Raw genomic sequence first — 16395 nt, 5'->3', positions numbered from 1 at the left:
ACGAAATTACGCCATTTGATGATGTGCATTTACACTTTGAAAAGGGGGATGTATTATTTAAGGCATTAATCAGGCTAAAAGTTAAATCTGCTTTAAATGAACTGGGGATGTTTGTCTGAATCTATATTTTTCTTTTGATCAACAATAAAAAGATGCAAACAAAACATCACCTTATCTAATAAGAGTTGTGTATCCAAGCTCTGGCATACAATAGCATTACACACTTCCTTCAGAACTGTCAGCTACACATTCACATGAATTTCTCCTTCTACCAAATCCCAAACTCTCTTGAATTGGCCAGGGGAGGACATCTGAGTGCAGCCAAGTCATTGACAGGTTCAAGAATCCAATCAGAGATGATCTGAGTTTTTTGATCTTACGCCACACTCTCCTGCTGGAAACAGCCAAAAGATGGGAACTCTCTGGGATAGAGATGATGGTCCGCATTAGCACTTGGGTAGGAGGTGGCGTTTATATTAAATTGAAAATTGCTAAATTGGGTGTGGAAAGTGTGCCAAGAAAATATCCCTTGCACCATTACATCAAAATCATCAGGCTGAACTGTTATAAGCAGGCTTTTATGTCGTTATGCCAAATTCTGACCCTAGAATAGAATTGAATCGTTTATTTCAAACTTGTAAATATAACTAAAACAACAAAAGGAAAAACACTTAAAGGCATAAATTTTGCATGAATGTCTCTATAGCTACACAATAACATTCAATAACACTGAATATGTTATTTATTGTCAGTATGGTAGAATATATGTGATTCCCAAATGTTATGAACTTTAGCCAAGCCAGGACCCACAGCGAGTAAAAATCATTCAAATCATTTGCAATTTTTTTATGTCACTGATTATTGTATTTTGCATTTGGAAGTTGTTTAGATAGTCCAATCCTTTAGTTCCTTTGTTTACAATATTATTGATTACTATCCATATGCTTTTCATATTATTTTTATTTTCATCTAAAAGCTTACTGTAGTAATTTCCTTTGCTGTGTTAGTATTACAGAAAAGAAGTTGTCATTAAGTGTAACTGTTATATAACTGTTAAATCAACTTTCTTAAAAGCAGAAATGTTACCACTCCTTCCCAATATATTTTACATTTAAGATAAGAAGCAGTGAAATAAGTAAGGACTGAAGATCATAATAGTATCAGAGGATCTGCTGAGACTGAGGCGTTTACATTGTCCAACTTCTCTCATTCACACAATAAAATATCGTCTCGACCTAATTATTTACTGATGAAATCATTTTCAACTAATGTAATTTAGTAGATGAAAATAATGTGAATGTTGACCAGTTACAAGTATGTGTGTGTGTATGTGTGTATGTATACACACACACACACACAGATATATATACATATATATATCTGTGTGTGTGTGTGTGTGTGTGTGTGTGTGTGTATGTATACATACACACACACACACACAGATATATATATATACATATATATATATCTGTGTGTGTGTGTGTGTATGTATACATACACACACACACACAGATATATATACATATATATATCTGTGTGTGTGTGTGTTGGTGGTCTTTTTCTTAATTATTTTTCTTAATTATTATCAGTAATTAGTGTGAAATCTTTTCAGTTGTTGAAGATTGCATTATCCTGTGCGTAGAGGGAAAATAAGGCCTGTACTTGTGTCTTAACTGTTTCAGGTTTTGCCAAAATCGATTGATTTAATATAAAAGGTACAAGCCAGTGAGGAGTTAAGCTCAGCTCAGTTTTATTATATAGCGCGAACATCAGTCAGGACCCTGCAGTGATACGGATACTGCAATGATACTTGATGGCAGATAATATTTTAAGGCAGAACAAATGCAAAGGTTAACAACTGACGATCTTGTAATAAGTCCACGACTGCACGGCTCGGTGCCGAGAGGAAGAGCAGCGAACAAGCGTAGGCGGAAATGTATTCCTCCAAGCGTCCCAACAAACAAGCCCGCTACAAACCACCGATGCCTGCTTCCACAGCACCGTGCATTACGTACACTGTCCACACTGTAGAACATTAATTTATTCAAGCAAGTCGAAAATCTCGCGGTGTTACCATTCAGACATCTTGAATTTTATTAAAACCACTTTTTTTCATTAAAGATACGTCATATATATATTTTTAAATCTATCCATCTGTCTCTCTCTCTTTATATATTTATACAGACAGGCTTTGTTAGCGGCTTGAGTCCACATTATTTTCCGCTGCTTTAGCGGATGTGTAGTTGGTGGCTAGACCGAGTCTCGCGTGCTAATCCCGCGGAGAAGAGACAGTCTCTCACGGGGGCTTTCGAGCCGTATTGTGCGTCATCTGCATCGCCGCCGTTTTGTTATTTTTCTCCGCCGAGGAAACATGGCAACCCCGGCTGCGGTCAACCCGTCCGGTAAGTGAGCAGCTATAGTGTGCTGGTGGAGAAATAAAATGGATATGTTCAGGACAGTAAAGGAGAAAATGCAGCCGGGTTTTGTTTCGACTGTTGCTGAAGAAGGTCGAAGCTCCGACAGGCCGCCGTAGCCTGGCTCCAGCATCCATATCCCTTCCCCCACCAAGCCGACATTCACACCACCGCGAGGCTTTTCTTCCCAGGTTTGCAGCCAACTTCTGTCGAAATGACGTGGTTGCTGTGTGATTTTATGGCTTTATGCCCATTTGTTGTCATACTTTTGCTGCGATTCGTGTCCCGTAGAACTGCTAGCTGTACGGGTTTGGCTGTCCAGCCCGTTGCTTTCCTCTCTCAGTGATACAAAAGGTTATTTTGCATATTGTTGCCGTACCCCATTGCCCTTTATACGCTGTGTTGCCTCTAAGATATTTAAATGCTCGTTTTTATGAAAGGGGAGCAGTCTCACATCGGCATTTGCCTTATTCGTGTATCTCTGTTCCGTGCCTGTTGATTCTTTATTGCACAGAAAGCCGATAAATATGTTCCGGGGCGCTTGGACAAAGCGGAATGCTGTTTAAAAGTCTGCCCCTGCACTTTGGGATTTCCTCTTGGTTTGGGGTAAATAAACAAGTAACTGCAAGCCGGCGTCAAGCCACGGTGAAAACAAGTGAGCTGAATCCATATATCTAAACTTTTAAAGACCACAAACAGGCTGAGGGGAAATTACGGTTCAGCGGCGGTGGCGCGTTGGCGGTGCGTGGACACGGTGTCCATCTGACAACTGATGCAGAGAACATCAGGTGTCAGAAATATGATGCACAACCTTTTGTGGGCTACTGTTGCCTGTGCTGTTGTCGGTCCTTAGCCAAGCACGGAGACGTTATAAGATACAAAGAACCGAAACAAAGTGCTAAAAACAACGAGAAGTGCCCACTGTAGCCGGTGTCGGTCACTTTTCATGATGCTGTCCTGATCTTTGGTATTTTGTTTTTCAATCTTTCTCCCATTCCTGGTAAACTCCACCGATCACCAGTCAGCTTTTGGCCCATGTCAAGCATCAGGCAGTTGCAGCATGCATGGAAGTTGGTTAAAAACCCCTCACAACATGCTTTTTGTTGCCAAATACTTGTAGATATGCAGACGGACACAACTGCAGTACCAAATGTTAAGCATCAGCATTAATAGACGTTAGCTGCTTGAATCAGTCCTAAAAATTTCACTACAATGCTAATACATTGTCCTCATTTTGCCAGTTTACTAAATAAGTTGTATGTGAAGTTCTACCTGTTTGCTACATTAATACTTGGTAAAGAATGAAAGTATATACTACTAAATAGGTTGAATTTTTTGAATTTTGATGGCAATTCAAAGGGAAAACAACCACGAAATGATGATAAAGTTATACAGCAGCTTCAGGACTCGCTGGAATTCATTCAGCAAGTTTCAGAATGCTGCTGAACCATTTTCATCAGCAACAAAGATTTCAAGCTGTGACTGTCATCCTAGAAGAGAGCACTCCACAGTCTGAGATTAAATGGGGTCAAGCAGTCAATTACAAGCAATCTGTTTTTGATAATACAGTAATTAACTGTGGTAAATCACATGTTTTCTGCCGTCTACATAGGTAGGGATTCCTATTTAAAAAGTCCATTTGTCCTCAGCAAGTTTTCCTGTTGTACAAGAAAATAGCCAGGACTCAACTCAGCTGGCACAAATAGAGTTGAGTTCTCTGTGTGTGATCACGGACACAGACTCTGCAATCTGTTTACATTTATTAGTTGGACACAAATCATTTGCAAACCTTCAACAGTCCGAGTGAGACAGCGACTGTCTGCGGAAACGTTGCGTCTTCTCAGGCGATCTGTGCACTCGTCCTGTGATCAAAGGTGGTTGTGAGTGTGGAGCACCCTTGAGAATTTTTTTCTTGTCACACATCATATGTCACTGTAGCATAAATGAATTCAAGTTGACGTAATCTGAAAAAGTACTGCGGTAAAGTAATTATTCCTGTGCGGATGACAGAGAATCTCTTGAAGAAACGGGTCAGCCTTAATGCTTTGCGTCACTTCATTGACAGTGTAAATGAAAAGGGAATACAAATAAAGAACTGACTGGTTATTAGTACCTTTGCTGCATACAGAGTGTTGAAATGAGGTGCAGTTAGAATGAAAAATGAACAGTCCTGTCAGACAATGAAAGGGCACTGTCAGCAGACAAACTGCAGAGAAAAAGGTGAAGAAGCGTGAACAGGCATGGTGGAGGAATTTCAGGAGTCATTTCTGACAGAAGGATAGAAGCAGGAGTGATGATGTATGGTTTGAAGAGGGGGGCACTGACAAAATGACAGGAGGCAGAGCTGAAGATGTTAAAGTTTTCATTGGGAGTGAGCAGGATGGACAAGATTAGAACTGAGTAAATCAGAGGGACATGCAGATGAGGGAGAGTGCATATACTGGACCAAAGATTTTGAATATGAAGCTACCAGGCAGAAGGAAAAGAGTAAGATCTCAGAGAAGACTACATGCAGAGGGCTGGTGTGACAGAGGTGCCTTCTAGGCATGTGGTCAGATGGAGGCAGATGAGCGGCTATTGTGACCCCTCAATCGAGCAGCTGAAAGAAAAGAAGACGGGGAGCAGACAAAACAAAATTCTTCTTATTCTTAGTCAAAGAAGATCTCAGTCAGAGCAGATGTCTTGTATGGAGGCTGCATCCAACTGTATAATGAGCCATTCCAATGTGTGGTGGATGCAGGCAGTGAGAGCTCTGTGTGTCATTAAGCACAGCCAGAGGAAAAAAATCAGCCTTATAGTTTCCCTGGGATGGCAGTAGAGTCAGGCACATTGACTCAGACCAGATACCCAGGGATGTGGGAGGGGCTGGTCACTGCAGGATTATTCCCATAATTCTGTGGCTCAGACTCATTTGGTGTAAGAGGGTGAGAAACACGAGAAGTGAAATGATCTGATGAGGTCTGTGTGCTTTGAGAGGACAAAAAAACCCATAAAAAAAAATCAGGCCATAAATCAAACTGCAGCTCAGAAGAGTAATCCGGTTGTTCAGTGATGACGTGACGAATCCTACTTCTGGGTCTAAAGTAGTCTGCGTTTAATATGGCTTTTGTGTTGTTAACATGTTTAATGTTTTGTATTTTCTTCTATTTGATCTCAAAAATCTCCTAAAACAGTCAGTGATCACTGTTGACCTCCCTCGGCTTTTATTACCGCTAATCATTTATTTAAGCTCAGTTTTTAAAACCTTAGGATGTAACTACAGCCCAGCCCATGCAGCAGTATATGAATGACTAACCTCGTATTGTGGATGGATTATCTCAGTTGTTCTCCTGGCTGAAGCTTGGTCCTTTTACAGCATCCTGCCATGCAATTACATTTGTTCCTGACCACCGAGAACACTCACGTTAACTTTTATCGAGTGGAAAAAAAGTTAGCTTGTTTATATCATGCTAACATAGCTGTGTCGCTAGCGGTCACGTAGCACATCGTTATATACCAGCTAGCCCAACTTCAGTAACCCTACAAACGTCACTGCTGTTTAGTTTTCTGTCTTCATTTATGCTGGAAGTGATAGCAGAGCTGTACGTTTTAATTTGTTTCCAAAACCCCGCAGTCAGGACATGCTATATTGTATTTAGATAGAAGCTAGCGAGCTAACTTCCTGCTAACTTCTAACTCCGTTAAATGTCATAAATTCCGTTTTCATGGATGCCTGGATGTTAAACTCAATTGTTACACCTGGTAGAGCAGAACGCTGATCATTTTATTAAAGATGAAAGACTTTAGACAGTTTTTCAACTCTCAGTAATGCCACAGTGATCGTTTGATATATGGACCTGCAGCGGAGTTTAGGCCCAGACACGGCTAGTGACGTCAGACTGAACAACCGGATTGCTAGAATGTAGCAGAGCATCCTTGTCAGATCTTTGACTGTTCATTTATCAGTTAAACTAGTCTTATTTATTGCTGAAATCATTTTCCATTAACTAAGTGATCAAAAAACAGAAAGTTGTTCTACACCTGTACTAAGGTCAGTTGATTTATTGAATTCATAAACCTTCCAAGTAAAGTTAGTTTCATAGCCATGCCCTTATATATACACTATATTCTTCATTTCCGGTTAATACTTGTACAGCTGCTGTTATTGTGTATATATTTATTTATATTTAGATTTCTTCATACATTCTTATATAGTTCTATATTGTGTATTTTGTTGTACAGTTATTTTATTTTCAACTTTAATTTATATATTTATCTTTATCTTATTCTTCCCAGTTAAATTTACCCTTCATTCTAATTTGTGTTGTACAGTTATTTCATTTTTAACCTTAATTTATATTTTATTCCTTCCTAGTTAAATTTACCCTTTTTAATTTTTCATATTTATTTCCTATCTTATTCATAGCCTTTTCCTTTTTTGTTTTCTTTAGGTCACGAGCAGTTGTCCAAGCATTTCACTACATATCGTACTGTGTATGACTGTGTACGTGACAAATAAAATTTGAATTTGATTTGAATTTGAAGCGATATATGGAGCGACTGCCTCCTCTTGCTGCTACTTCAATCATGAAACTGATCTGTGATCAGCTGATCTGCTTTTCTGTCGCGAGTCTGTCTCTCTTGTTTGTTTTTGGCCCACTTTGCACCAGAAAGAGGAAACCAGCGGCTGAACAACAGCAGCACGTTTAAGCTTGATCAGCTGTTGTTAGAATTTATTTAATATTACTTTCTACTCGAGGATCTTTTTCTACGTAGCTGACGGCTGTAACTGTGCAGGGGCGGAGCTAGCAAAGTTTAGCCAGGGGGGCTGATACGGCATTAACAGGGAAAAGGGGGCACAAAGACATACTTTTCTTTCTTATTCTCATTTAAAATGTCGAGCTTTTAATAAATAATTATCTGACACCCAAAGTTTTAATTTGATGTAAAATGTATAGAAGTCCATTACTGTATATAGTAACTGTTAAGTCTAATATACCCTAGTAAGCTATAGTACTTTTTCCTTTGGGAAGGTACCATCTGTGCAGTCTGCAGTTCTGTTGAAGAAAGATGTTGAATCTATTTAACATTTCTTGAAAAAAAATTTCACACTGCATCAAATTAAGGTTGATTACGTCGATTAAGCATCATGAGGTGGAGCGTGAGGGGTGGTTCCCTATTTTTTATTTATTTATTTTTGTTGTTGCTGGGAGTTGGAACCCTATTAGTTAGGTTGCTTAATATTTAAGATAAGATAAGATAGAACTTTATTAATCCCTCGGGTGGGTTCCTCTGGGAAATTCGATTTCCAAAAAAGCACAGCACCGACAGAAGTTACAGAGTTATACACACACACATATATATAAATACAGAGACAATATAAATAAAATAAAATATTTATGCTAAGTACTCTTTAAAATACCAGAATAGGGAGGATGGTGTAGGTTTAAGTTTATTAGATTGATCAGTATTGCTGAACTATGAAATATTTTTTTTGCATACAGGTATAACAGAATAGCTTTAGTGTAGTTGTTGTTTTAAACTTGAGTATGAACTTATACAAAATGCAGCAAGATATTAAAAAAAACAGTTTTGTTGATTAAAAAACACTATATCGGATTCATATCGGTATCGGCAGATATCCAAATTTATGATATCGGTATCGGACATAAAAAAGTGGTATCGTGCCATCTCTAGTATACACCAGTATATACCAGTATACACCAGTATATGCCAGTATATAACAGCAGATCAGAATATCCCTCCAAGACTGTAAATGGTAAATGGCCTGTATTTATATAGCGCTTTACTCGTCCCTAAGGACCCCAAAGCGCTTCACACATCCAGTCATCCACACATTCACACACTATGGAGCAATTTGAGCTTTTCCCACTACTTCTATTGGATTCATGCATTCACTATCAGACTAGCTTGTCTGGATTAGGGTTGTGGGATGCTCAGGCCGATCCCAGCTTCAACTAGGTTAGGCTGTTGGGAGTATTTAAGTTACAGAAAAGGTCCCCAAAAACCATATTTACACACAGGGACTAAACAATTAACTGTCCATTTATACAGCAGTGAAACTTGGTGACTTGAGGCATACATTTTTAAGGGTTCTGCACGTTTCTATTATCAGCCAACACATGCCAGCATTAATGTATGATTGCAAACAAGCCCTGTGTACCTGTACAGGCTATATCATTCGGATTCGATTTAGACACCTGCTCAGTAAACATAGTTTGTGAATACAGATAATGTTACCTTTAAAATCAAGTCTTTTACATTTTGGCCTTTGACTTCTACGTGATGATAAGTGATAATTCATCATGAGAAATGATAGCAGAGGTATAGAGAAACACTGACGGTGTTCAACATTTTAACCATGACAATTAAAGGAGATGAAACACTGTGAAACTGACATAGTTATAACTCTTAGAAGCTGTTTTTTTTTTAAAGTGCTTAAAATTAAAGTTTTAAAAACATGTTCAGCACCATCTTCTACGTTACCGGGTTGGTTGGTTGCGTCTAATAGACTTCCATTAGTTCATGTTAGCTAACTAGCGACAGAACTGATAACTCGGGGGGAAATCGAGGGGACTAAAACTAAAAATGAGCTTAAGCGGGGTCGCTTTTGTGCTGCCCCTGAGTGCAACAATGAGTTTTAGGTTAAAACTAAGGATATAATTTCCACTTTCACTGTATGTGTCTTTAGCAGCATTTGTTTTTTTGTTATTATTTAGCTAGCTTCACTCGAAACTTGAAAGACGTGTATAGTGGTATTTTGAGTGTGTAATAATCCTGCTGTTTGAGGGCTGTTTGTTAAGCTTTGTGGCTAGGGGAAAAAACTATGGAGGTCAGAAATAAAGCGTGACTGAAGAGCGGGAATAGAAACAACCTTGGGTAAGGGTGTGCAGTGATTGAAAAGGAGAAAGGAGGCAGCATTTCCTTCAGTCTCCCCAAAGGCTCATTAATGGATTTAACCCCAGGGCTTTTCTACTTCTGGCTTTCTGGTCGAGCTCCAGACTTCTCACTGTCTCATCAACATAGTGAAACGAGTAGAGTAGAAGATGGCGGAGGCTAAAAACGGAGCTACGAGAGAACAGACACCTATCTGATATGAGGGATGTTTGTACTGGTGTTACTAGTGGCTTTTAATTTCCTAGGTTCCTTTTTGTTGTATAGATCAGGTTTTTATCATCATTTTGTTGTGGCACTCAACAATGAGGAGACATTTAGCCTGCTTTATTTAGTGCAGTGTTTGTGTCTGTGTGCATGTGAGATTGTGTATGTATATATCTCTGGGTGCAGTAACACATACTGTATCAAATTTTAATTCATTTACTTTGTGCACTGAGTTATACTGGCAGGTTTGCTTCACTTATCCATTTCACCTGGCTTAATGAGTGAGTGGCGCAGAAAGATGTAGAGGCACAGAGTGATGATAGAGACTCCAGGAGCATAGACTGTGGTCCTCACACTGTACCAGCTTAATGTTGAGTAAAAGAGGAAGCCTGTATTTTTACTGGTGTGTGTGTATGTGTATATATATGTCTAAAAACGTGTTTGATAATCTGAAAGTGTGACAAATATTTTTTTAACAGCACTGTAACATAAAAGCAATGTAAACATACATGTGAGTAGTTTAGAATATTTGACACATCTTACAGTACTTTAAATGCACATTTGCAAATTACAGTTTATATTAAGCAATGGAGAAGACACACACAGAGGACACACAAGCATAGAAACAGTTTTATAGCTGCAAATTATATTGCTTTAAGATTAGAACCATAGTTAGTCCTCCCTCTGTTATATCTTCCAGAAATGGGCAGTGAGTTGCCAGGGACAGTTTCAATGCCAGGAGCTGTTGGATCTGGACCGGTGAGGATGGGTGGAGCCGTCCCAGGTCGTGGGGGCAAGAGGAGATCAGGAGGGTGAGTGTCTTTACTGCTGATATGCTGTGGAAATTAGCTTTAAAATTAAAGGATCAAAAAAGCTTTGTTGGGTCATCAGTCCTTTAAATCCTGTTAGTGTTAAATTTACTGTATTCTGAACTAGTAAATGCAATCGGTGTAATTGTATTGAGGTTTAGGACTCTCGCAGTGTCCTCAATACTGCAGCATAACTGTATTGACACGACAAATTTTCTTATTGTCTTCTGCTTTTAAATGTATCTGCACCTACATGTCTGATTTTGGGCAATGAGTACACCATCAAAGAGCGATTTTTATCACTCCTGGGAACAATGCTAAGCCTCTCTCATCCTCTTTGGAACCGTGCAAGATTTAACACGTTGGTATTTCTAATTCACAGCGGTATGATTACACACTAGACAACTCGCTGCAATAAACTCACCACTTGCTAATTGCAAACTGCTCAGTGGAGTTGGTCCCACTGTGGGACATGGAACTGATTCTTGCTCTGTTGATGCAGCAAGATTCATTGCTATTGATAATGGAAAAATGCAGTAGTTCAGCATTTTCCCATTATCAATAGTAATTATCAACACATTGTGTCTATTGATAATACTTATTGATTTTTCTAAGAAGCGTGGGTGCTCACGTAGTTGCATCCCACAATCTCAATACCAGAAAGACAATCAAGGTTTAAATGAAAAACTAGAAGTTTGGGTGTCTCAAACTTTGAAAGCATATTGTTTGGAAGACTCGTTTATAAGAATAGTTTCTCCGCACAAGATACTATTTGTGAGGTCCAGCTGTTCTCTCTGCAGGAAAAAGCCAACAATGATCGTCCCTTCCATCGAGTTGTGATTCATTAACAGTATTAACTGAAAAAGTAACTGTATACTGTTAATACTGTTCTGTCATTCAGTTTCTGTGAATATCCTCGCACATTTTATTCTGTGAGTGATAAAATGTGCGAGGATATTTTCTCACCTCTTTATATGAAAAATATTCTAGTGGAAAATGGAAGAAGTTGTTTGAATTTGTCATTTCAACTTTAAAAAGGATTCATTTAGAATGGAACCACATCTCATACTGAAGGCAGACCGCATTAGCATGGAAGTCACAGAATTACAAGAATGATCTGGAATACACATCGATTGCTCTAGACTTTGTATATTTCTGTTTGTTGTACATTAGTTGGTCAGTTTACACTTAACGGTGCACTTAACCCATGCACAGGCAATGTAGAAAGTAAGGTATGGCTCAAGGTTGCGACACAGTTTACTCCTGTCTATGGTGTTCCTGCTGTATGTGCCCAGCTCAGAGTGTATGTGAACGTGTTCACGTGTTTGTGTGGTTTCGAAATGATGTCAAGGTAACGAACAGCTAAAAATCTTCTCTGTTGCCTGCAGACAGTGTGCATAACAGTTTTAATTCTCCAGCAAGTATTCTTAACAGCAAACCCTAACCCTGAAAAAGGGAAATGGGCCCATGCTCCTATTGGCCCACCACTCGCAGGAGGCGCCATAGGGGTTGGTAGCAAAGTGTGTTGGGCGGCGGCCAGAAGCGGAGGCCCTGGCGGACCGACCCCCAACTACCAAAACTAGTGACTGAGACATGGCATGTCACCTCTCTGGTGGGGAGGGAGCCTGTTAGTGCATGAGTTTGACAGAGGTACCAGCGAGATATAGTCTGGCTCACCTCCATGCACGGCCTGGGCTCTGGAACCACTCTCCTGGAGAGAGACTGGACTCTGTCTCAGTCTGGAGTTGACTTTGGTGAAAGGTACCGGGCCGGGGTGGTATCGTACTATCCCCTCGTCTTGCTGCCTGTAATGTGGGGTTTCTCCCAGTGGATGAGAGGGCTTGTTCCCTGCGCCTTTGGTTGGGGAATAGGTCCTGACTGTTGCCTGCACTTCTGCACTGAACCACAGTTTAGAGTACCCAGCTTTCTTGGGGTTCCTGGGTGGGGGTGCTTGAGGGTGCTGGGGACTCTATTGTCCTACTGGGAGACTTCAACGCTTATGTGGGCAACAACAGTGAGACCTGGAGGGGCGTGATTAGGAGGAATGGCCTCCTGGATCTGAACCCGAGCAATGTTTTGTTATTGGACTTCTTTGTAAACCACAGTTTGTCCATAATGAACACCGTATCCGAGCAGAAGTGCACGTGGCACCAAGACACCCTCAGCCGCAGGTCTGGTCATACGATTATAAATTCGAACATCAATCACCAGACCTGTGGCCTAATGTTCTGGACACTCAGGTGAAGAGAGGAGCTGTGCTGTCAACTCATCACCACCTGCTGGGGAAGGATGCTGGACAGACCTGGCGCACCTAAACGTGTAGTGAGGGTGTGCTGGGAACACCTAGCAGAGGCCCCGGCCCACTAGATCTTAAACTCACACCTCCGGCAGAGCGTCAGCAGCATCTGAGACTGGGGACACTGAGTCTGCACCTGAGTTCAGCATCTCCAAATTAAAGTGAATAAATAACTGTAAGTGACACTTGACTCACTTTTAGTCACTTACAGTTATTTATTCACCTATTCAGTCAGTTAAATTTTAAAACTGTGTATATACTGTATATTCTGTGTGCCTGTTTATGCCCTGTCCTTATCTTCAACGCCATGCTGCTCTGTTGTATCTTAATTGCCCCTCGGGGATAAATAAAGTCCTTCTGATTCTGATTGCTGAAGCTGCTGCACCTAGTGGAAGGCTTTTACTTTGGTGGTCTCAGAATCTCAACACTGCTTTTCACAGAGGGTGTGGTTCTGTTGGCTTCATCAGGTGATGGCCTACAGCTCACATTGGAACGGTTCGCAGCCGAGTGTGAAGCGGTGGGAATGAGACTCGGCACCTCCACGTCTGAGGCCACGGTCCTCAGCCAGAAAAGGGTCGAGTGTCCATTCTGTCTCAAGGACAGATTCTTGCCCCAAGTGGAGGACTTCAAGTATCTTAGGGTCTTGTTCACAAGTGAAGGGAGCAGGGGCAGGGTACCTGATCACAGGCAGGGCCTAGGTGTTGACAGTTCTTACCGTTCAGCTCCTCAGGACTTGCCTGACCCTTTGCAGGTACTTGGTGGTTACAGCTTTCTCAGCGGCCTCTTTGTGGTTCCCATTCGCCTGTGGGACTCCTAGGTACTTGTAGCTGTCCTCAATGTCTGCAGTGTTGCCTTCTGGTAGTTCAGTCCACTCATTTCTGACTACATTTGCTTCTCTTCATTACCGTCCGCTGTCTTTGAGTCCAGCTTTGTCCAACCATTGGTAGGTATTCTATCAATGACAAAGGAGCTTTTCTACCTCTTCTTACGAATTACAAATTGCTTGTAATTTGTCAGCCAAACGTAGCTTGTGGCTATGTTCTGATACGTTTATGCAATATTTTAAATTTTTTATTAAAAACATACTTAATTAAATTAAGAAGTGGTAATTCTCTTTCCTGTTGTTGTTTCTCAGAATGGACTTTGATGATGAAGATGGAGAGGGGCCTAGCAAGTTTTCAAGGTGAGAACATTCACAGTAGATGGCACACATACTGTCTGAAATTGTTGAGTACATAGTTCATGAAAACCACACAGTTTTTGTTTCAGGGTACCGGCAGGTGCAATGAGTTGTTAATGGTTTCTTGGAACAGTTATGTTGGTTTAAATTGGTCCCTTAATTTGAGGTATCGTTCTAAAAATTCCCATTTTGTTTTGAGAATCCTCCTGATACCCTGTTTGTAACTGATGTGGACACATCGGGACTTTTTTCTTTTACATAAAGGGGACTCGAGTCTTCCTCTCACTGCATCTCAAGTGTCCTCTCACAACTTCCTTTCATTTCAGCCTGTCTTTCATTTGTTCCTTCTAATACAATGTAATGTGTGAGTGTGTAGGATAGTTCTGAAGTATAGCAGTCAGTGCTGTTTGGAGCTGACGGAATCTGTGAAGTTGAACAGTGACAATGGAGAGCAGGAGCTGCTCTCTGCTGGCTACACAAGGAACTGCATTTCATGTCTGATCCATGTGGATTGAGAAAGGCATACCATGAAAGGATGTGCCGCTGCATATGCACATTGTACATCTGCTGTTTCCACTCCAGCATATTCATCGTTGCTTTCTCCCATATGCAACAGCTTTCATTCACCTTGCATCTTATTTCATGACACAAAAGAATGAACTGAAAAAAGGAATTCACTTTTATTTTTGAGGGGGGATGGTGGGTGGGGTGAGCTGGTACTGTTTTAGGCTATAACACCTGAACTGAAGGTTAGAGGGATGAGCAAACACACTGCCCTGTGTACAGGCAGAGTGTGAAAGGTTCTCAGTCAGGTAATATTCCCTGCTAGGGGTTGAATGCGGTCTAATATTTGTTTTAAGAACTGATGAAGGTGACATGTCTTTACAAACAAAATACAAGCTCAAGCAAATACGTCACATTTCCTCCCACACTCACCTTGAGGTTGGACGGTGCAGATTCACCAGTTTAATTATTTAATTTTTCTTTGTTTTTTTGTTGGAATCTGAACAACTTAAAGACTTTTACAGATATTGTGGACTTAATTTAATCGTAGAAACAATATTCACTAGTGGGTTTGTGGGGTTTTTGCAACTTGCTTATGAGCTATTGTTTGATTGAAATTCTAGTAAATGTTTAGCATGAGATGAGTGGTCCATCAAGATGTTTTCTAGCCTCATGTAGAATTTGACACTAGATGACATTTGAATGCTGGGGTTTATGTGTATTGTAGCGTGCTGTAACATGAAGTGGATCGATACACTAATTTAATTTATTAAACAATTAAAAATATTGTTAATTTCATTTTAAAAAGGAGGCAAACACCCTCCTGTGTAACTGGGCTCAGTTCGTTGGTGCCTTGACGTGGCAGTAGTAGTGGTTGTGAGTCACTGCTGAGTCAAGTGACAATCCTAAAAACACACATGACCTGAGAAACCATCTTGTTGTCCATTTTTGTACATCAGACTTTGTCGCATTGATCATCAATCTTGAACATGTAATGAAGTATTGCGTGGCAGCTGAATATGGACAGTGAAGCTGCTCTTGATACTTTTCCTGTATCTACATGTTTGTCACGCGTGTTACATGCTGTGTCCTCTCCTTTCTGCAGGTATGATGATGATGATCAGAATCCTGGTGGGGATAAGGAGAGATACGCCAGGTAGGCTTAGCCAGCTGGGCATAAAGAGGATTTTGCATTGATGCAGGGATCAACAGACACTTTGATCCTAACAACAACAAAAACACTTCTGTGTTGTTAGAAATGCTCACAGCGAGTTCCCAAAAAAGATGGCTAAAAATAAAACTGGAAGCATTGAGTTTGTTAAACGCACCCAATTTTAGTACGAGAGAGGTGAGCACAGACATTTTTTCAACAGTTTTAAAAGAGTCAATAATTCCCACTCAGTTTGTAGGTTTTGTTTTTTTAAAACCAGGTCATATTCCAGCAGTTAAACACCTTCTGCTACTGCGAGGTAATCGGAGCACCACATCCAAGATGGCAACACTGAAGTCACTTTTTTAGCCTTATATCCTGTGGCAGGGCTTTGGGATTGTTCAGCGGCGTGTAGAACACGAAGGTCTTTGTTAGACAAACAAAAGGGAACCAAACAAACTAAAAACAGGGAGGTAAAGTTAGACACTGGAATTTGGGGAAAAAGTAAACTCAGTAATGAATTCATACGAAGTTAAAATAATCAAAAATAATCATAAGTAATAAAAAGCAAATTCCAGAATCATGAGGTTTATACTGCAAGTCTTCTCTCCTCTCACAGGGTGCTTCACAGCATGGTCGACGTTCCTGCTACATAACAGAAACGAGCAAGAAGCGCACTTTATCAGCCTTGCATTAAGATTTGGCTTCACTCTGTGTTTTGTTGGCTCTTCATGAGTATAGCCAAACCATAAATGTAAAATATAACTATTATCTGAAGCCACAGAGCCTTAGTTGTACTCTGTGGTTATACCTTTGCTGTTACATCTAACAAGATTTCCAGGATGGTTTTTTCCATACTTGGATTCCCAACATGTGGGACAGATGTAAGCCAAGCCGAGAGCTTCCCTTGTGTGCTGAGCTTATGCAGGCTTGGTATGTTT

The 16395-nt window shown here is 40.4% G+C and overlaps 1 protein-coding gene across 5 annotated transcripts in view; it reads left to right on the top strand.

Annotated features, from left to right (window-relative positions):
- The first annotated feature begins 2076 nt into the window (after positions 1 to 2076).
- arnt2 (aryl-hydrocarbon receptor nuclear translocator 2) overlaps positions 2077 to 16395 on the top strand; it is a 65256-nt gene continuing 50937 nt past the window's right edge. The window contains exons 1-4 of one of the 5 annotated variants that reach the window (XM_086296474.1): positions 2077 to 2402; positions 10216 to 10327; positions 13756 to 13803; positions 15410 to 15460. In XM_086296474.1, the coding sequence (XP_086152600.1) occupies positions 2372 to 2402; positions 10216 to 10327; positions 13756 to 13803; positions 15410 to 15460 (242 nt within the window). In that variant the 5' untranslated portion in view covers positions 2077 to 2371. Of the gene's footprint in view, positions 2403 to 2500; positions 2606 to 10215; positions 10328 to 13755; positions 13804 to 15409; positions 15461 to 16395 lie in introns of those variants that run through there. The other 4 variants (XM_086296485.1, XM_086296492.1, XM_086296500.1 and 1 more) reach the window with 4 other exon arrangements.

This window comes from Aulonocara sp. 'chitande type north' Nkhata Bay, linkage group LG1 (genome assembly GCF_057382095.1).
Source record: "Aulonocara sp. 'chitande type north' Nkhata Bay isolate Kocher_YH1m ecotype deep benthic linkage group LG1, A_spYH_male_GT1.1, whole genome shotgun sequence".
NCBI classification, from domain to species: domain Eukaryota; kingdom Metazoa; phylum Chordata; class Actinopteri; order Cichliformes; family Cichlidae; genus Aulonocara; species Aulonocara sp. 'chitande type north' Nkhata Bay.
The sequence above is the reverse complement of the archived record's forward strand: the minus strand, read 5'-3'. Positions and strand labels throughout refer to the sequence as shown.